General features: G+C 38.6%; 2 protein-coding genes across 4 annotated transcripts in view; both read left to right on the top strand.

Annotated features, from left to right (window-relative positions):
- Window positions 1-18,632, top strand: part of LOC106724926 (lymphocyte antigen 75-like) — a 23,877-nt gene extending 5,245 nt beyond the window's left edge. Inside the window, exons 2-5 of one of the 3 annotated variants that reach the window (XM_014534109.1) lie at window positions 3,351-3,722; window positions 8,610-8,780; window positions 11,730-11,894; window positions 18,532-18,632. In XM_014534109.1, the coding sequence (XP_014389595.1) occupies window positions 3,351-3,722; window positions 8,610-8,780; window positions 11,730-11,894; window positions 18,532-18,608 (785 nt within the window). In that variant the 3' untranslated portion in view covers window positions 18,609-18,632. Of the gene's footprint in view, window positions 1-3,350; window positions 3,723-8,609; window positions 8,781-11,729; window positions 11,895-12,607; window positions 12,628-18,307; window positions 18,487-18,531 lie in introns of those variants that run through there. The other 2 variants (XM_014534108.1, XM_014534110.1) reach the window with 2 other exon arrangements.
- A 2,187-nt stretch (window positions 18,633-20,819) lies between these two features.
- The window catches only part of LOC102239650 (lymphocyte antigen 75), a 68,175-nt gene continuing 66,518 nt past the window's right edge, over window positions 20,820-22,476 (top strand). Inside the window, exon 1 of the mRNA XM_014534161.1 lies at window positions 20,820-20,850. Coding sequence (XP_014389647.1) covers window positions 20,820-20,850 — 31 coding nt within the window. The remainder of the gene's footprint in view (window positions 20,851-22,476) is intronic.

Raw genomic sequence — 22,476 nt, 5'->3', positions numbered from 1 at the left:
GGATTGTTTATCTTCCTTTTGTTAAGTTGTATGAGTTTTCTGTAAATTTTGGAGATTAAACCCTTATCTGAAATATCATTGGCAAATATGTTCTCCCATGCAGTTGGCTTTCCTGTTGCTTTGTTAATGGTTTCTTTTGCTGTGCAAAGCTTTTTATTTTGATGTAGTCCCATTTGTTTATTTTCTCTTTAGTTTCCATTGCCCGGGAGCTGTATCAATGAAGATATTGCTTCGGCATATGTCTGAGATTTTGCTGCCTGTGGATTCCTCTAAGATTTTTATGGTTCCCCATCTTATATTTAAGTCCTTTATCCATTTTGAGTATGGTATAAGTTGGTGGTCAAGTTTCATTTTTTTTCATATATCTGTCCAATTTTCCCAACACCACTTATTAAAGAGACTGTCTTGACTCCATTGTATGCTCTTGCCTCTTTTGTCAAATATTAATTGAGCATAAACACTTGGGTTGATTTCTGGGTTCTCTGCTCGGTTCCTTTGGTCTATATGTCTGTTCTTGTGCCAGTACCAGGCAGTTTTGAGAACAGTGGCTTTGTAATATAGCTTGATATCTGGTATTGTGATCCCTCCAACTTTGTCAATAAAATTTTTTTTAAAAGAACAATATGCAATGAACTTAGCAACGACCAATAAAACCTGCAAGACTGGGAAAACTGTGATCCTCTGGAACCATATGATGTTAGAATTGGAAGTGAATTAGATACCTTATGTTCCACTACTTTCATCTTACATTTGGAGATATGAAGACCCTGAGGAGATTAAGTGACTTCCCCGAGGTCTCCTGGCTAATATGTCTGTTCTTGTGCCAGTACCAGGCAGTTTTGAGAACAGTGGCTTTGTAATATAGCTTGATATCTGGTATTATGATCCCTCCAACTTTGTCAATAAAAATTTTTTTTTAAAAGAACATTATGCAATGAACTTAGCAATGACCAATAAAACCTGCAAGACTGGGAAAACTGTGATCCTCTGGAAGCATATGATGTTAGAATTGGAAGTGGATTAGATACCTTATGTTCCACTACTTTCATCTTACATTTGGAGATATGAAGACCCTGAGGAGATTGAGTGACTTCCCCAAGGTCTCCTGGCTAACTGGTAGCAGCGATAGGTCTTTAATCTAGGATCCCTAACTCCTTATTCCACTGCCACTGTACTGAGAACCATAGCTCAGGGGTCCTCAAACTTTTTAAACAGGGGGCCAGTTCACTGTCCCTCAGACCGTTGGAGGGCCGGACTATAGTTTAAAAAAAAAACTATGAACAAATTCCTATGCACACTGCACATATCTTATTTTTAAGTAAAAAAACAAAACGGGAACAAATACAATATTTGTATTTGCATGTGGCCCGTGGGCCGTAGTTTGAGGACCCCTGCCCTAGCTAATCCTTTGGATTTGGCAGAGGCAACCTGAAAAATCTAGAACTCCAAGCCACAAAGATAGACACAGCTGCTCTGTGTCCAGTTCACTTGGTTGGGGTTAAGGGGCAGAGCTGAGTGCCCAGAAAAGAGAGCAGTAAGGCCACAGCGAAGGGTGGCAGCCACCTATTTTTTTGCAGGAGCAGACTTCTTTTTTTCTGCAGTAACTCCTGATACCTGGGAACACAAGATTTATTTTGGAAAGGTGAGAGCGAATAGTTTAGTAAAGAGCTGTATCCTGGGGCTGAGTGGCTATTGGAAATGGGGGAGGAGGACATTAGAGAAAGTGTGAGTGATAATCTTCTAAGGTAGTACATTTTCTTTTTTTTGTTGACTATCTTCCCAAACTGTGTCCACAAAGTAGAGAATGACAGAGTGATGTCAAGGGAGAAAGAGTGAGGGCAAACATACTTAGCTTCAACCCTATGCTATATTTTAAAATACAGATTTGAAAGCAGAAATAACAAAGTTTTAAATGATTTTGTTGTTCCTATCTGCTGCTGCTATTTCAATAAAAAGCTCTGTCCAAAGTTCAAACTGGAATTGGACTTAATTCTATAGTTATTATTTACATAGTTAAATCCCCCCCTCAAGTCCTTGGAATGAAAATGTGTCACTCTGAAAGCTTGTGAATTATTATTAGAAAAGGTGTTTAATGTTAGTCAAATAAGTGATTGTGAAACTGGCATCAAAATGAAAGTGCATTTTGGGAACTAAAATTTTATAGGTTCTTCTGCTGAATACTTTGGTTCATTGATCATGATTATTTAAGTTTGTCAGAAATATTTCCGCTTTACTCTCGTCAACATGAAAAAAAATGTTTCTTTGTAAAAGCACTGATCAAATTGTTCAGTTGTGGATTGTTGTGACAGATGTGAATCTTTCTCCACAAACTTAGGTGTGCAAGAAACAATGCATGACTTTATTTTCATAATAGCAAATTACATTTTATTCTGAGGTCCCATTTCATCAGAATAACAGAACTTCGGTTTCTTTATTACTGCCATCTTCCTCAGCTTATGCAAAACTGTCGGGAGCATTCAGGGAGGTTCCTCTCTTTCTCCGTCAGCTCAACACTGGTTACTTCTGAGTTTTCCATTGTCCAATCCTACTGGGTCTTAAATCCTGTGACTCAGATTTGGGCTCCCAAAGTCATCCACACTGTAAGCCTCCTGCCCTCAGCCCCTCCCCAGGGTTTGCCCTCACCTTCCTGGAGGTGCTGCGATGGAGTTGGCCACAGATTCCCCCCTACCCTTAGAACCAGACCTCCATCTCCTCTAGACTCTCAGAAGTCTGCCCATCTCCTCTGAAACACATCAATGACATGTAGTAATTTACCTGCCCATCTCCTCTGAGACATGTCAATGTCATGTAATAATCTACCTGCCGTAGTAAAGTGGAAGCAAGACAGAGTTGTTTAGAATAGACTCAATTTTTCATTGACTGTAGACCATCTGTCTAAAGGAAATGAAAACGAAGGAGTTTCCTTATCTGGTTAAGTAAAGGAGTGAGGGGGGCATTTCATGGAATAATAATAACAATAGACATACTATTCTAAGTGCTTTGTATGTATAAGCTCATTTCATCCTCACATCTACTATGTGAAGCTCTGTTCTACAACAGAAGAAACTGAGGTACAGCAGTTAAATAACTTGCCTTGATCACATGACTAGCAAGTAGCAGAGGCAGACTGAACCCAGGCAGAGCGGCCCTAGAGCCCAGGCTCATCCCCCACACTGTACTGCCTCGCTGGCCACCACTGTCCTCTGACCTTGTAGTACATCACAGTTTATACAGCGCAGAGGTAGGGACGGTCCCATGGTGCTCACATTCTCCCCACCCAGCAGGGGCCAAGGCACATTGGCCACATAATTCAGAATCCTGAAACACCTTCTTTGTCTGTCTTGACTCAGGGAATGATCCATTCACCATCGTCAATGAAAACATGGGCCAGTGTATCAAGCCACTAAATGACTGGATAGTAGCCAAGGAGTGTGACAAAACCGAGGACATGTTGTGGAAGTGGGTGTCCCAGCATCGGCTCTTTCACTTGCAATCCCAGAAGTGCCTTGGCCTCGATATTACCAAACCCACGGACTCCTTGAGGATGTTCAGCTGTGACGCCAGAGCCATGCTGTGGTGGAAATGCGAGCACCACTCTCTGTATGGAGCGGCCCAGTCCAGGTTGGCTCTGAAGGGTGGAATCGCCATCGCAAGCACAAATTCATCTGACGGCTGGAAGAAAGGAGGCTCGGGGGAAAACCTCTGTGCCCAGCCTTACCATGGTGAGTATTGGAGAGGGACTTGGACTCATTTGCTGTTGTGTTTGGTAAATGTGCTGTTAAACATGCACAACTGACCGCAAAGTTGTACAGGGGTATGGGCAGTGAGCTAGCCTTCAGTTCCAGGCACTGGGCAGTAACTCTGAACTATCCCTGTGGGTTCGGTGCTATTTGCCCTCTGTTACAGGCAAGGCTGGGAGAGGTACGTGCCTTGTCACAGGTCACACAGCAATTCTGTGCCACCCCGGAATTGAAAATCTCCCTGATGCCTGAGCATGTGTTTACCTGCTTTTCATGATTACGTCCTGAACTCCAGAACAAAGAAAAGTTAGGGTAACAGGAAATCCTTCGTACAGAATCAAAGTCAAATGATGTAGTAAAGCCGGACCTATTCTAAATGATAAAAGAAGAAAGAGAAAGAAAAAATGAAATATGTTTTTTCTTATCTGCAGATTTTGATGTAATGGAAAAACTTAGGAGCCTCGTGTGGGTTTATGTACTTCTTTTTATTTTTGGTGTGCCTATTACACTGTGATAGTTAACTTTTTCTCAATTGCTTCCAAAAATGAGTACATGATTATTGCCTTTTGGGGAGTTGATTGTGAACTTTATTCTGAGTCTAGAGACTTGATCAAAGTTTAAAAAGAATGAGCAGATTTATTCTTTAAACCTCTAAATGTAAATAGCTATCTCCCAAGCAAATCTTTTTTCATTCTGTTGCTCTAAATTACATCAGAAGTTGAGATATACGTATATCTTTAATTATCTTTTAAGTCTTAACTATTATCTCACCTTTGCTCTTCTTTGTAAATTTACACAACTTTACAGAGATTTTTCCCTCTTCTCTTAAAGTTCATTTAAGTATAATCTGGCCTGCCATTTTCCCCCTTATCTGCGCAAGTTTTGTCCTGAGGGAGCCCTTTTCTCTTTTCTAATGCAGATGCAGCTGCCTCTGAGATGTCCGGTCTGCTGTTATGGGGAAATATTAGAGAGTTAGGGGTGGGTTTTTCCTTTTCTTCGATCCTCGACCCTTGCCTATTTGAACAGGTCTGTTTCTGCTAGCCAGTTTCCTCCTGGCCTTAAAAAGCAGTTGCTTTCTTAATGGCAAGTTTAAATTTTGTGTTGTCAAGCCTTCTCCAACTTGGCAACTAAGAGAAAATGAGGAACGAAACAAAATACCTTTTGAACTGGATTTGACTTGTTTCATTGTCTTTGTTCAAGGATCAGAAAGTATAATTTTCTTGACAGGACTCTTTCTGTCTCTTGCCTCTAATTCTTTTGAGGGACGTAGTTGTAATTTTAAGTTCCTTCAATGCCCAAAATGCCTCCATGTCAATATAACAGGTTTTCTTTGTAATCCCATGTGTTTTATTTTATGCATTTATAATATTCTCCCGAGAAGGGGGCCCACTGTCAAAGTGAATGGTGGCCCCCAAAAGGTTAAGAACCCATCTAAGGCACCACCCCAGAGAGAGTCAAATGGGTGTAGAGGGTTTCTTGACCTTACCACATATAGTATTTGGAACAGCAAATTTTGAAATAAGAAATTTATAAATTTCAAAGAGAAGGCACATGTAGTTCTGACTTGTCACCTTAAACCTCAGGATTTAATTTGCACAGAGGTCAAGACCAAATCTGCCTCTTTTCCATTCCTCTCCTGATGACTGGTACCTTCCAAGTCAAGTCTGTCAGAAATCTGTATTTCCTCTCCCACTGTTGGAATGTAATCAAATACTAACTCCTGGCAATTTTACCCAAATCTATGTAGTCCCTTCTTGTTCTTAGGTCAGAGACTGCTGTCTTAAGTTAGGGGCTTTTTCTAGGACTGCTCTCTCTCAGACTCCCCATACTGGTCCCTGCCCCTCTTCTTATCTAATTATATAGAGGAAAGAAAGATAAGATACCAGAGATGCAACAAAGCGAAGTCCAAAGTTACCACGCTTGTTACAGCAAAGCTGCAGCTCCACGCCAGGATTGTGTTCCCCAAATATAGCTACTTTATTTCTCCCTTGGCTTTTGCTGTATAAATATTTGACTTCTAATATAAGAACGGTTATTTGTCATTGTGTCCTGGGTTGCCTCTCTAGCCAACCCCCATCCTGTGTGAGTCGTGTTCACCAGAGAAAAGTAGCTGTATACATTTTACGGATAAACTGCTTTGACTAGCATCCAGATGGGCATTTATATCATTACGATATCTTGGCCTTGCTAGCACTCTTCACATTCTGAACATTTGGTGAATTATGCAGAGGAAATGGACTTTGGTTGGAGCTGTGGTTGTAGAGCTCTCTGAATTTTGAGCAGCTCTTAGAAGCCTGCCAACTCCTTTTAACCATTGAAGACATTTTGTCTAATATTACCAAAAATTTTTATATTACTTTTCCATGTAGGTGCCTCGTCATTTTAAAGGCTGCTATCCCCATTCAGAGACGATTCTTCGGAGGAAAGTCTGTTTTTCTAGGGAAGCCTGTGGCATTTAAGAGATCTAGCAGCAGCAAAGAAATGTGTGAGAATAAAACTCATCGTGAATAGTTAGCATAATTTAGCAGCTGCTGTTAGGGTGGTGGTTCTATGCTTATCGTTCTGCAGAGCATATTGTGAATCGGAGAGCTTTTCAAAGGAAGCCCAGCTTCCCGCTATGAAACATAACTTTGAAACCTGAGAAGACAGCCATTGCTGTCACAAGTTGTTCTTATATGTTAAGGAATCTAATCAAAGAGCCGGTTCTGTCAGTTACTACTAAGGGCCTGGCTGACTCGTTTAATTACTCAGCAAAACGGGGATTTCACAGGGCTGTTTGTCCATGTCTCTGACTCCACAGTGGGTTCCAAAGGCCACACCCACCTTCAGTGATTCCAAGGTATTTTACTGGCCCCACTTTTACTAAAGAAAAGGAGACAGAGTATACATTTAATCTCAGGCAGGTGAAATACTCTGCCAACCACAGTAGCCAGTTGATCCTCACTTGTAATACTTGCCCTACTGACTCCAGGGGCTTATGGTAATGAGGAAGTGAGAGAAATGTATGGGAAAGCACTTTGTATGAGAAACACAAGAATTTAGAAAAGAAACTGATGTTTCTATAAGTAATAATCGTTGTGCTCAGGGACTCTCCTATTAAGTGTTGTAATATGGGAAGAGAAATTGGTCATGAGGTCTTGGGAGGTTGAGTATGGTTAAAAACAAAACTTAGGTTATATGCAGGATCCTTATAAAATATAAGGACAGATTACTCTTTAACAGAAATACCCTGTTCAGATCCATTTATATGTCAGAGGAAAACAAAACTAAAAGATTTCTTGCAAATAAAAACATCTAAATTATTCTTACCTTTTGCTGTATTGCTGTTTAATATTAAGTTAAGGCTCACTGTTACCAGACGGGGTCTGGGCCCGGGGTGGATCTGCCTTGGGCCCGCCTGTAGTGTGGAAAGGTTTCACACTACAAGTCCAGTTGGTTTTGAGAGCATGTTTGTGAAACGAAGGAAGTGCTGAAGGTAGAAGAAGCAGCAGGAGAGAGAAAGTCAGAGAAAAGGGGGCCTTGGAGACAGGTTCATGAGGTAAGCCCATGAATGCAAGTCTGGTGGGACCCTGAGTTCAAAAGAAAAACAGCAGAAATTCAAGGTGTGGGCGTGCTCTAACAAGAGAGCCAGCTATGAGTCCTTGTGTTGAGGCTCAGTTTCCATTATTCTACTTGTCAAGGAATTTTCCTAGCTTCTTACTATCCTGCCACATCACACTTCAGTTAAATGAACATTGAGAAGAATAAAGAATGTGGAACCAAATACTATCTTAAGTACACATTTATGCAAATATAAGAGAAATTCTAAGGGACCCTACTAACCTGGTAAAAGGTGATAAGATCTGATTCCTATGCTTTACCTAATAGCCATTCTTTAATCTGGTAATGATCATAGTTTTAAAAAAAATTACAGATGTGGAAAAAGGTGACCAAAAATAGTTATAGGGTTAGCTGTTCTATAAAAAACACCTTTCCAAGAAATCTGTTATTAACGTAAGTATTGAGCGCTTCCTCTAGTATTTCCAGGCATATTTGAGGTTAAAATAACTTTTCAGTTCCTCTCCATGAGTGTACCAGGGAAAGTTATTAAAATGAAAAAAGTGATTCTGCTGCCTTGTTGGTCAACAGCTGGTCCTATGACTGCCCAGTTGAAGCAGGTTCTTCTTTTATAACCTGAATTACCATGTGCTGCCCCTCTCCAAAAATTCACTCAGAGATCCAGCAGCTCTTCCTCCCACTTCCTCAAAACCTACAGCCTGAATTCTACCACCAGTCTGCGAAGAACGGGGCTATTTATTCATGTCTCTAACTCCACAGTGGGTTCCAAAGTCCACACCCACCTTCAATGATTCCAAGGTATTTTACTGCCCCACTCTTACTGAAGAAAAGAATACAGAGTATATGTTTAATCTCAGGCAGGGCACCCCTTCGGGTGAAATACTCTGCCAACCACAGTAGCCAATTGATCCTCTCTTGATCAAGCCACAGTGTTTTAACTCTTTATCATATCACAATAAACGAAGTTTTACATGGATTACCTCATTGAATCCTCATGAAGAAACCTATGAGCTAGGTACTGGTATTCCTAATTTGCAAATGCAGAAACTGAGGCTCATAGAGGTTGGAGAGCTTGTCCACAGGCACACAGTTGGTCAGTGGCAAAGCCAGAGTTCAAGTCCAGACCTGAGCAGTCAGCATTTGTGCTGTGAATTTCTACACCACGCAGCCTGCCCAAATACTGTATGCTTATAAGTGAAAACAACCACCCTTCTTCCAAAGCAGTTTTAGAAATTAGTTAACTGAAGCTGATTATCCAGTGATTAACTCTCCTTCCCTCTATCTTCTCCCCTCCCTCCCCCCACCCCACAGAGATATATACCATAGATGGAAACGCCTATGGAAAACCTTGTGAATTTCCATTCTTAGTTGGTGAGACCTGGCATCATGAGTGCATCCATGATGAAGAGCACAGTGGGCCATGGTGTGCAACCACCTTAAATTATGAATATGATCAAGAATGGGGTATCTGCTTAAACCCAGGTATGTATGGGCTAGTACACTTTACATATGGAAAGAAAAAGATACCATTTCCCAGAGGCGAAAAGGAGAAGGAAGAGTCCAAGGTATTCAGAAATGATTAGAACAAATATAATCGTAAACAAGGAGTATATATTTGAGGAAAGGGAGAACTAATGTGTAGCTATGAACCTGCTTTCAAAAGTAGGCCAGGAAGAGAACAAAGACAGGATGGTGTCACAGAAGACACATGGTGAGGGGGTATTTTGCACAAATACCTCTCGGAGAGAAAGTAGGAAAGGCATGGGCAGTGCTGACCTTTAACAGAGCAGTCTGAAACTCTAGTGGTCAGGGAAGCTGGGTTATAATGGACTGCACCGTGAACAGAAGGTGAGTAAGCCTCTTAAGTTTTATGGAAAAGAGAAAGAGAGAGGCAAGGTGGTGGTCTGACGGGCAGATAGGTTGAAAAAAAAACACTTTTAGGATGGTGGACACTTAAATATGTTTATGGCCTGAAGCAAAGAGTGGGGAGCAAAAGAGACATTATCCCTGACCATCTCAAAATTGGTGAATTGTTCCTTCCACCATTCTGATATATTGATCAGAGCATGTTTTCTAAGTGCGTCTTACATGAAGCAAACAATTCAGGATGTGCTAAAGAATTGACTGTTCCTTAGAGTGAAAGAGACCAAAGTAGCAGTTGCATTATTATCTGGTATGTAATAGACAGATTTTCTTGCCAGTCAGTTGAGATTTACAGGGGATCACAGTACTTGAAGTGTGTGTGGTAGATACTCAAGAAACATTTTTAGTGGGCAGTAAGTTAGAGGAATCTGTAGTAAAGATAAAGCAAACAGCTCCAGACCCAAGTAATAATACTGATAGGGCCCTGCCAAGTGTCAGTTACTATTTTAAGCAATCCTTACACAACCTTATTTTACAGATGAGCAAAGTGAGTGAGGCACAGGGGGGTTAAATCACTCGCCTGAAGTCACACAGCTAATCAGTTTCAGAGCTAAGATTTAAAGCCAGGAAATCCAGCCCTCAGACCTTGTCCTGAACAACTGTACTGTCCTCCCTCACTCAGCAGCCATCCTGCTGATCTAGTCATGCTCATCCCTCCTCGAGGAAGCCGAGCTTCAAAATGCAGAGTTCCAGGCAATTGAGGTTTTTGCTGGGCCAGTGGTTCTCAGACTTCCGGATGCAACAGAATCACTTGGAGAGTTTGTTATAACACAGATTTCTGAGGCTCACCTCCAGAAATTATAATTCTGTATGTTTAGAGTGGGGCCCAGTCATTTGCAGTTTAATGAGTTCCCAGATAATGCTCATGATGCTGGTCTGGGACCACACTTTGATAATCACTTTTCTAGGTAGAGGCACAGGCTTTTAAACACCTGGGACCTACTGCAAGGTAAAAAGCCAATATTTGCTTCAGCTTTAATTGATAAGCAGAGTTCGGTCAACCAGGCACCAATTTCATGTAAATATAACAGTAGTCTGGATCAGAAATTTTAGATGGGAATGGGAATGTGGAGGTAGCCAGTGCATACCCTCATTTCTCAGGTGAGGGGCAACCAACACCCAGATTGTCAGGGTCAAACCCCATAGGTGCAGAGCCTGGTGGAAATCCCAGGATTCCTGATCCTTATTCCCAACATATTTATCCTACTCTGACTTGCAGCCTTGACTGGCATCTGTCTCAATGCCTTTAGCCTCCTCTGCATGGCAGGGGGAGAGTGGATTTTTAAAGTATTCATAGGCCTCCCAGAGTTATTTTTATGGAAGAAGCAAGACTGAGTTTTTCAAACCCAAGGACTGCTAAACCATGAGATTTTATTTTATAGTCATAAACACACTGCTATTGCACTGGGAGCCCCTGGGTTTATAAGCATAGGGCCTAGTGGTAATAAGGAACCTTTAGGCAGTATAGTTAAAAATCCACCTGTTTTGTGTTCACCACATGACACGGCAGCCTCTGTTGCTATGTGGGCCATTCTAAAGCGGCAGAAGGAGCAGTGTTGGCCAGTTAGAAGATCAGTAGCCCAGATGGAGAGGCCGGAGCTCTGATTAGCTCTGCACAAACACCTCTAGACCTTTGTTCCCGCCTGTGAAAGGAGGACGTTAGCCAAGATGGTATCTAAGGGCCCTTCCAGCTTGAAAGGCCATGTGGCATGTGACTGGTTATGGAGGCCCTTTGGAAACCCCACAAGGGAAGCTTGGGACACACCCAATGTTCCCTCCTCTAGAGAGCACATGGGAGTCTCTGAGTGTATTCTTGAGCCAGTTGTATCAAGACCGATTTGTCTTGTCCTGAACGTAGCTTGAAGGTTTTTGTCTGAAATGATACACACTTTTTAAATATTTGTTAAAATAATAGGTACATTATACTATGAACATATATGTTTGTGCACATATGCACACACATGTACATATACATGTATAATGATAATTATGTATTATTGATTAGTATATATTGTATATTGAATTATCTTATTAAACTATTAAGGAGAAACTTGGACTGAGTTTCCCAATAATGTAGTCACCTGGGTTCTAAATCTTGAGTATTTAAGCAGCATGTCTGCACACAGACATACTCATGCAATAGTTTCTCTGCAGGCCGTGGGCAAATCCCTCTGCAGTCTGCCACCATTTTCACGTGAGCTTGTTTTTCATTAACTTGGGGGCTTAAAAGTGTAAGCACAGTTAAAGTTTCCTACCCATAGATAGAAGGCAGGTATGGGCTAAAATATGGCATTGTACTTGATAGGGGATAAAGGGAGGGTGGTCAGTAGGATAGTAGAAGCTTTAATCAGCCTGAGTCATTGGGTGTCCTATGACTTCAAATCCCTTGTGTAACCAAAGAATCAAACTGTGGTCTAGTCAAGCAATAATCCCCAATTTAAGCATTCTAAGTAATAGTAAACATTACATCCTTACTTTATGATCACTAACGTATCTTTTTATCAACAGAAAATGGCTGTGAAGGTAATTGGGAAAAGAATGAGCAGATGGGAAGTTGCTACCAATTTAATACTCAGGCAGCTCTTTCTTGGAAAGAAGCTTATGTTTCATGTCAGAATCAAGGAGCTGACTTACTGAGCATCAACAGTGATGCCGAATTAACTTATCTTAAAGGTACGTTTAACTTACATGCCATAGAGCAAACTGCCAAAATATAAAGAGGTTTTCTGTCTTCCTCTGTTTTCACATTCAGGTATGTTGTTTTATGTTTATATTTTTCTATCTTCTCTTGGGATTTAAACTTCAACACTGAAACCCACAAGCGAAAACGTACTGACTGTAATCCTATTCCATCCATTGCGATGGAGACCAAAAAGAGGTTAATGTTCAGAAAATGTGTTGAGGTTGCAGGATTAAACTGCTACCCTAAGCCTAAGTGAAAGTATTTTTTAAAAGGTAAACATTAAACTCTCTGAACATTGAAAACTGGAGAACTCGAGGAAGGTAAAGAAGATGGCTGAGTCATACTGGATGGTTTCCCGTGTGAGTTAAACAAGCGCAGTCCTCAGGGGCAAGGAGAGCTTTAAGAAACCTTAAAGTGGATTTAATGATGTAGATTGTAGACACATGGAGTGGATAGGATTTTGTTTTGTCTTGTTCGTGGGGTGGTGATGATAATTTTTAAGTTTTTAATTACGAAAACATATTTTTAAAACATCATATAGACAGAATAGGAAGTAATCACATAGAGACCTATGCAACCACCACCCTGACTAAATAAATATTCACTGACATTTTGTCATACTACTTTACATGGATTGATTCCCTTTCTCTCTTCCTCTTTACCCCTCTCTCCTTCCCTCCTTTCCCTCCCTTTATTCTGGAAGAATAAAATGTTAGCAGAATTCAAGCCCCATGCCCACCTTTCAAAATAACCGTCCCTTGAGTGCTCTTATACATATTTATAAATCCTATATATGTTTTCATTATACCATCGTTCTATGTTTTACAATAATGCAAATACTATCTTATTTACCCATATGTAAGTTTAGTCATTTTCAGCTGCCGCTGTATAGTGTTACATTGTACGAATAAACCACAATTCATCTATTCTCTACTGAGAAACAGGTTGTTTTCAGCTTTTGCTATTACAAACACCTCTGCAAGGAACAGCCTTGTATGTGTCCCATTGAGCATGTATGAGTTTCTCTAGAGTGGAAATTGCTAACACATGGTGTGAACATCTCTTCACCTCTAATCAAATTCCCAAATTGCTTTCCAAAGTGGTTGTATTAGTTTACAACTTCCACTACCACTTGGTGTTAACAGACTTATTAATTGGCTGATATGATGAATGTGAAATGGTATATCATTGTTGATTTACATTTCCCTAATAGTTAATGTGGTTTTGCATCTTGTGTTTACTGAGCATTTAGATTTTCCCCTTGTAATTTGCCAGTTTATGTCCTTTGCTTCTTTTCTATTGAGTTGTTGGTCATTTGTATATTGATCTGCTATAGTTTTTTATATATTCTGGACACTAATCTTTTGTTATAGGATTACACATCTCTTTTACTAGTCTTTACCTTTTCACTTTATTTTAGTTGCCTCATCATAAAAGAAATATGTTAGTTTTAATTTGGTTACACTTACCAATCTTTTCTTTAATGTTTTATGCTTATTTTTATTATTTAGCAAATCCTTCCTTACCCCTAAAATGATAATGATATCCTCTCGTGTTTTTTTAAAAAGTTTATTATTTTGCTTTTCACATTTACATCCTTAATCCATCTGTAATGTAGTTTGTAAAGCTTGGAATCTTATTCATCTTTCTCCAGATGGATAGTCAGGTTTACCAAGTACTATTTATTTTACATTTTCCCCATTTGGTTTGTTATGCCACCTCTAATAAATATAAACCTTAGGATATATAGGTTATTCCTAGCCTCTCCATTCTATTCTTTTGGTCTACTTATTGGTCTTTCTATCTATTCCACACTGTTTTAGTTAGTCCTGCCTCACACAGTAAATCTTATTTTCTAGATGTGCAAATTCTCCCATATTCATTTTTTTTTTTGGCTATTTTCTTTCCCATTCTTTCATATGAATCTAAGGATCAGCTTGTTATTCTCAATAAAAAACCTATTGGGACTTTGAATTGCATGAATTATAGATTAATTAAGAAGGCATTACTGTCACTACATTTTTAAGTCTTCTCATCCATGAAAATGGTATGCCTTTTTACTTACTTAGGACTTCTTTTATATACTCAATAAAATTCTATGAGAGTACTCAGTAGTGTACTTATTTAAGACTTCTTTTATAAACTCAGCAAAATTCTGTAGGATTGTTGCCCATCTTTTACTCTTTTACTAGAAGTTTGTAAACAGAAAGTTTTTACATTATTTTCGAAAATCAAGTTATTGAGTCCCTGATGATTTTTTCAATGCATGAAAAAAAATCATAATATATGATGATGATTTTTTAGAGAGATATTTAAATGCTTTTCAGACATTATCTTATTGAGTCCCATATAGCAACCCTATGAAGTAGGTGTTATTTTTATTATGTTCATTTTTGGATGACGAATGTGAGAATCAAAGGGGAAATGTAACTTGTTCAAGGCCACCCACAAGTAATTAGCAGAGCCAAAATTTGAACATAGTCTGACTTGAAAACAAGTTGTATCAGGCATGTACCTGCATTCACCTTTTATAATACTATTAAATTCTTTGCAGGCAGAGTGGACCTCATGGGTTGTTTTTTCCTTTTGCACAAAACTCTAAGCATTATTGCTATGTATTAAATACCTATTGACTAATTCAGATAAATCCTGTCACACTTTTATTAAAGTCATAAATATTTGATAAATGCTAACTATGAGCAAAGCCCTAATAGCTCTAGATAAATGATTTAATATCATTACAACCTCAGAGACAAATATCTGTCCCAATTTACAGATAAGGAAATTGATGCTTAGAAATAATATACTTAGACAGCCAAGAAATACCAGAATTGGGATTTGAATATCAACATATATAACTCCAGAGCCCTTACTTCTTATTATATTAATTACTCCTCTTACATAGCTTTATATCTTTTCATCACTAAAAGTCTGCTGGTCTTTTGTCAGGCTTTTTGGCTAAAGCCTTATGAATATCTCTTTTCTTACTTTTAACTTTAACCTTTCCTTTGTTGTTTGATACTTGAATAATTAGACCTCTAGAATGGAAATCCATCAAATAAACCTAATGGGCTAGTATTTGACAATAGAATTCTATTCCCAACATCACTGAAACCTTACAAAAATATTGTTAGAGTGAAAAGTGCCAATAAGTTTAAGCCTCCTTGAATATTATTTGGATAGTGATGATTATAATGAGGGAGAAATGTCAAAGTGTGACTGCTAACATCCTAACAAACAATCTAATGATGCATTTGTAAAAGAATGTTACAGGATTTCTTTTCTTTAGTAACTCATAAAAGTGAGATAATATGTTAAAGGGCCCAGTAGCCCCTACCCCTGGCCAGACACTTTCTACACCTTATATATATCAATAATTTAGAGGTACAGCCTTTCAAGCTTCTCTTTTACTATGAAATGTTGTTTAGACATATCAATATGCCTAATTATAATTTTTGGTTTCCCAAAACCCAAGAAAGCTGTACTTTAACATCTGAAACTCAGAGTATCTAAGTCTTGAAAATATCTTAAAGTTTCTATTAAGTGGCCCTTTATTGAAAACTACCATGTAACCATTGGGCTAGGAGCAGTGAGGCCAACCAAAGTGAATAAGACAGAATTTGTGATCAAAGTTTGTTATATAGTTGTGAAATAAGAGTTGTACATATGCAGAGCATATTGGAGAATGTGATTCCAAAAGAAACCTCTGGTTTGTTAGCTACTAGTTGGGTGGGACCAGGGAATCTGCCAGAAAAAAAGCAGAAGCAGGCCCCTTGAAGATAAGTCTAATACAGTCTGAAAAAGCTTTCTTTTTCCTCTCTGCCAGCCCTGCACTTAATTAGTTTTGTTTTTATTAGTTTTGTTTTACTGATACAGGGGCCAGAGGGAGGGGGCGTGGTTTCCTTATATTCACTAGATTTTCTTTGAGAGATAGATTTCCCATGATCCGGCCTTCCCAGAGGACTTCTAACCACCGATTCACCCCGAAGCAACAAAAGAGGCTCCAACAGTCCCTGGAGTAGGAACAGCACATTTTCATTTGTCCTAATTTGCCTCAGCCTTGGTGGCTCACTTTGAGCCATCTTGAAGGTGCACCAAGACTAGAACACTTCTAAGTCAGGGCCCCTGCTCACTGTGGATTTTATGATGCATTAAAGAGGCTCTCATCCTGCTCATCCGAAGTGCATGACCATTAGCAGACCCTGTAGTCTTTTATTGTAAGGAGAGGAATAGAAATATGGGCCAGCTCTGAACAGGGGTCTCAGGGGCAGTCAAGAAATATCTTCCTTGATGGGCTTGCCTATTGATTAGGCATGAAGATTTACGCTAACAATGGTCTATTTCTTGATGGCAAAGATGGGGGTAAGTAGTGTCTCAAATTGATCAACTTCTTGCTTGGACTATGTAGAAAAAAGTCCAGCTCCATATTGTCCAGGTCATATAAGAAGTTTGTGCCCTTTATGTTTTATCCATTTCCCATTCACATTAGCTGGCATAAGACACATAAAGAACATTCCTGTTGGTTAACTTAGTCACATTTTTTTGGTTGATTTTTGTTTGTTTATTTGTTTGTTTATTAAATCGATTGGGGTGACATTGGTCAACATGAATGGAATAGGTTTCAGGTGTGGGTTTCTATGTTACAAGATCTGTATATTGCACTGTGCCTACCATTTATGTTACAAGATCTGTATATTGCACTGTGCCTACCATTCAAAGTCAAATCTCCTGTCATCTTATATTAGGACCCCCTTTTTCTCCCACCCCCTTCCCTCTGGCAACCACCACAATGCTGTTTGTGTTCATGACTTTCAGTTTTATATTCCATATATGAGCTAAATCATATGGTTCTTAGCATTTTCTATCAATCACAATTTTAAAATGCTATCATTCCAGTGAAGAATAAGTTTTTAATAGAGTTCACAAATAGAACAGTGTAATGAAGCAGAGTAGGAGCCTGACAGCTTCCAAAGGTCATTTTGCTCTGTCATAAATGTGTACTTGCCATGTGCAGATAAGCAATAAAATAATTTTGAAGGAGTGATAGGATTATTTAGACTTCCTGCAGGGGGATTATCTGAAAAGACTTCATGGGAGGGAGGGCATTGAACTTGGGACGGATGGGAAAGATTGACCCTCCCTGGCATCCCCAGTTAGAAATGAATGAAAGGAATTCTGAATGTCAGGGTATGGTCGAGTTTAGAGTACCGTAAATATGTCATAGTTTTCAGTACTTCTTTAGGAATGCTGGAAAATTCATTGCTTTTACTAATAGGAAGAAATTTACATTATATTAAATCCTCAAGGTCTTTGTATACAAGCATTGGCAGCCCTTGCTTGTGCTAACAAGTGAAAGAAAAGGGTGAATCCAAAATTCCCTCAAATACCCACCTTCTCCTTCTTTAGCAGAGTATCCTTACCAGCTATTTCCTTGAGAAAGGTAAGGCAAACCTTTATTTCTCACCCTAATACTTACATATGTATCTGTATCTGCACTGTCAGCTGTGAGCTTGTTCAAGGTTAACTCCTTCCCCAAGGTTCTTGTGGCCACACCAGCTTTTTCTCATATCTTGTATTTTCATCAACTGTTTCTAATTCATCTCCAAAAGGCTATTAACTTGTTTAAACTCCTACCACTAATATAGACACATATATATATTTCTTAGTTCCTGCAGCCCTATCTCTTTCTTTCACAGCCAAGCCCCTGGAAAGCACAGTGTATCTTTCTAATTCACTTTTATCCTCACACTTCCTTTTTGGTGGAGTGATCATTGGGCCTTGGCCCTACCACCCTCTTTCCAGACCCCTGTCCATCCCTTGAACACTGGTGTTTGTGTTACTGCTTGTGGCTTCTTTTGTGTTTGCTGTTGCTATTTCTGCTCTACCCAGGGGAACGCACCCATTCCCTGGTGTCAATTCCAGTTGAATTACCTGTTTTAGGGAGGCAATAAGACAAAAATTGTGTATGATTAAAATTACCCACTTTTAAAAATCCCTTAATGTATGGACATGGTTTTATATATGCAAATCACTCAGATGTATATGTGATTATAATTTTCTCTATACAATTCACATGGATAGACATCTACTAAAAAGTGAAGAATGCATACGGTTTCTACTTGCGAATCACACAGATATATCGGAGATATATATAATGAACAAAATTATATATATCCGATATATCTGTGTGATTTGCAAGTAGAAAACATCCATACTTTAAGAACCATTTATGTATATGTAATTTAATGTACAAATAAATTATATAAAAACATAACTATATTTTACATGTATATGTATATAGATGATTACATATAATACAGTAGCATATCATATAATTCCCTGTGAGGAATTAAGAAACTGCTATTAAGTGTTTTATTACGAGACTATTTTAACAAATTTATAGATATTCCAACCTGTGAGCTCTTCCTATTTGTCAACATCATCCTTGTCTTCTGTAGACCATTTCATCATTTGCTCTGTCTCTTCTACCTGGCCCTGAGTATCTTCAGGTTATTCCTTCATGATGTTGATGAAGTCTTACCAGGTTCCTAAGTAATTCTGTTGACTTCCTTCCCAGTGGTATGAAATTCCTTACAATAATTCACAATTCTTTACATGTTTTTCCAGTACACATGGACCATACATGCAAGATTGGACCCATTGCTCATGGGCATATGCATATTGTGTGGCTTTTCTGCAATTAGCCTCACTACTTAAATCATTTCTGCTTCTCTGTCTTTCTCTTTTTTGCTGATGGCGTCTTGTTGTCAAATAATAAATTAGAATGATACCTCTCCACAGTGGCGTACATGTGTGTGTGTGTCTCTCTCTTCCGTATCTCCAGTTTAAATATCTCCTTTGGACTCTACAGATGTATATTACATTGCCTACGAAACAGCTCCTGTACATATTTCTGAAGCAGTGCTGGTAGCACTTTACCATTTGGGGATCCACATCTGTTTCTACTAGATTCAGATCCTCATGAGGGCAGGACTCTCATTTTGGTTTTTGTAGCTTTCGTATCTGGCAAAGGATATATGCTTAATGGAATACAATCAGATCCTCAAAATCTAGATCTGCAATGCAAACTACTTTTTATATATAAGTGCTTTCTTTTTAAATTTATTTTTCAATTACAGTCGACATAAAATATTATATTAGCGTCAGTTGTACAGCACAGTGATTAGTATTACAAAGTGATCACCCCGATTAGTCTAGTAGTCATCTGACACCATACATAGTCATTACAAAATTATTGGCTATATTTCCTATGTTTTACTTTACATTCCTGACTATATAACTGCTTTCTGACAAGAGGGTATAAAGTAGTGAAACAGCTGTTCTGAGAAGAGTCTGTTCTTACCTTAGAAGAAAGGGAATCGCACACGCTAATGGGAAAGTAGAATTGAAACTGATCAGCCTTTGGGTTTCTCAGTAGTCGGAAGTGTTGTCTGTCAGCATCTCTTGCTTTGTGGGATAGATACCCTCCTAGATAGTCTGACTTAGATCATAAATTGGTAGTTTTGTCACTTGTTAAAATTATGTAATTGTTACAGAAAAAGAAGGCATTGCAAGCATCTTCTGGATTGGCTTAAATCAGCTGTACTCTTCTAGAGGCTGGGAATGGTCAGACCACAAGCCATTAAACTTTCTCAACTGGGACCCAGGTAACTACTCTCTCCTCTACCTTTTACATGGAGCCAAAGCCTCAAAAGAAAAAAAAGAGTTTCCCACTCACTGAGGTCTTATAAAAATTTCAAATCTTGACAATTCTTATGATTACCTCTCAGAGGAAATTTTTTCCTGAGCCCTTTTAAGCTTAGTCATTATAGCCATTATGCCATTATACAGTAGTCAAGTGGATACCATAACAGTCAAGTTGAACCACACCATGGGCAGCTAAGCATCTGTCTCTAACCTTTAGAGCAACCCTCTGTCTTTAAGTAAGAGCAGAATGAGCCCCATTTCATGGCCCAGGAGCCATTCTGTGTCCCTTAGTGGACTTGGCATGTCTATGACTGACCCACATGTATTTCATCTGCAGCTTCACTCTAACATGGAAATATTCCCTCATTTTAAAACCCTTGGGATCTCCCTTTGTAGCACCCAATTACTGACAACATAATGGTTGTATTTTATTACACAAATAAATACCTTAAAAGTTTATTGTAAATAAAACCCTAGTTAGCCAAAAGGTATTTCCCCCAAAAGAAGGTTTAGGTATCTTTTTAAGAAATAAAAGCTTAGGCTCCTGGCAAATGTAAAACCTAACAGCTAACACTTAACTTCAGCACAAAAGTATTCTGCATACATAAAAAAAATGAATTAATTACAATATAATACCAATAGGTCATTTTACTTGAATGAAATTTCATTATTATTATTTCAAGGTCTTAAAGGCATTACAGAATCATAAATTAGTATATTGTAGACAGTAGCAGATTAAGAGCTACTTACTGACCACAGGATATGACATCAAAGTTGATTGGGGACAGAGGTTTGGTTTTTGGTTTTGGTTTGTAAATTAACTACAGTATATCAGAATATTTCCCCCTGTATTCTATATTTTAGGAGAAAGACATATTAAGCACAAGATTGTCCATTGAGGATTATACATTCCAACTTAATAGACAGTTTTAACTATTTTCTGAGTTTCCTTAAAAGCAGAAAATTAGAAATACTAATTACTTTTTCTGACCGTCACCCTGGCTCCAGTCTTCTCCTTTTAACTGTTTGGAAATGTTATCATTTCAGATACCTTCAGTGCAACTGTGATAGGTGGGTCAAGCTGTGCAAGCATGGACATTGGCTTTTTGTCCTTGTGACCATGAAAACGCAGCATAGAGCACATTACAAATCAGGATGCACCAGCACCACCCAGTGGCCTTGAATGAATTTAGCAGCTCCTTGGAAATATGACCCCGAAGTCCAGCGCCTCTCTGAAAGGTGTATTACATAGGCATGCATGAAAGCACCAGGATTTAACTTTTGCAGAATTGAATCCATTGTAGGTAGTTCTGATCTTACTTTGTTATCCTACTTTCTGGAAAGATCAGACAATTTATAGGACAAGAAAATGGAGTTTGGTGTATGTTAAGGACTTTTGGCTCTTTTTGGCAATGAATATATTTATAAGTAGTGAGCTAACGTCTGTTTTTGAAAGTTAAATAGAAGTTTATGAGAGCTAAGAAGCATCACAAAATGAGTGACACAAATTATCCTCTCCACCAAGAGTATGGAAAGTCTAAGGCCTCCAAGGAAAATTTAGTTCCTGTATAGGCTCAAGACACCTTTCTATACCACTTCCTAGATGACAAAGATTCTCTCCAATAGGGAATGATATTTCTTTTTCTAGATGGATAGCAAACAAACTTCTGGTAATTTATTTGTTCTTTGTAGCTGCTGATTAATATACACATTATAAACAATACTTGCTGCTGGGTTAGATTGAAAAGTGCACAAAAGTAGAAATTAACAGCAAGGGGGAAATATAGCTTAGTCCCTCTATTATACACAATGACTGCTAATGTTATTACTTTGTGTGCCTCTATCCTGAGCAAACTGTGGAGCTAGATTTACCTTGCTTTAAATCTCAACTGGACCATTTAGTGGCTGTGAAATGGACAAGTTACCCAGTCTTCTCAGTGTCCCGGTTGCCTCATCTCTAGGATGGGGATACGTAATAGTTATGCCGATAGGGTTATGAGGATTAAACAAATTAATATATGTAAAGTTTTCAGAATAGTGCCTGCATATTGTTAACACCATCTGTTAGCTATTACTTTTCCATTCCTCTATTTCTTCCAACTCCTTCTTACAGTTATTAGATACTATGCACCAGGCATCCTGATAGAAACTAATATTTTTGGGTGTTCTTCCAGGGTTTTTTTTTTTTTTCAGTTTTCTTCTGTCCTTTATTATGTGAAACTGTACTATAAACATAATTTCGTATCTTTAAATATTATATTTTAATGTTGTTTTTTCATTAGTGCAATTCTTTTAGTGATTGGTAAATATGATCACCTGTTACAATTTAGCCTGGTATAAGACAACACAATTTGTAGATGTGGACTTTTATTAACATGCAAAATGAAAAGAAACATTTAAAAAAAGGCAACAAAATGGTTTGCTTTTGAAAATAAAAAAAATATAACATGATGTATTTTGGAATCTTAAATTTCTGATTTTCATTGGTAGATGCATTACTTTGTGCCCTTACTATCTTGCACAGTGCCCACCGTATCCCTGGCATTTGATTAAATCCTGAATAAGAAAAACTAATACTCAAAACTGGGAGGAAAATGGAAGATTTTTAAATGTTGTGCTTTGAGGGATGTTGGGGGAAGGGAATAAAGCATCGATTTTCATATCCACATAGGTGCATAAAGCTATCTTTTTAAGATTAAAAAATAAGTACATAGAATCAATAATATAGAGGCGTGTTTTAAAATGATAGGGAAAAATTGCCGAACCGGTTTGGCTCAGTGGATAGAGCGTCGGCCTGCGGACTGAAGGGTCCCAGGTTTGATTCCGGTCAAGGGCATGTACCTTGGTTGCGGGCACATCCCCAGT

This window comes from Myotis brandtii, unplaced genomic scaffold, assembly GCF_000412655.1.
Source record: "Myotis brandtii unplaced genomic scaffold, ASM41265v1 scaffold125, whole genome shotgun sequence".
Classification (NCBI taxonomy): Eukaryota; Metazoa; Chordata; class Mammalia; order Chiroptera; family Vespertilionidae; genus Myotis; species Myotis brandtii.
Note: the sequence above shows the minus strand (reverse complement) of the source record. Positions and strands in the feature narration are given on the sequence as shown.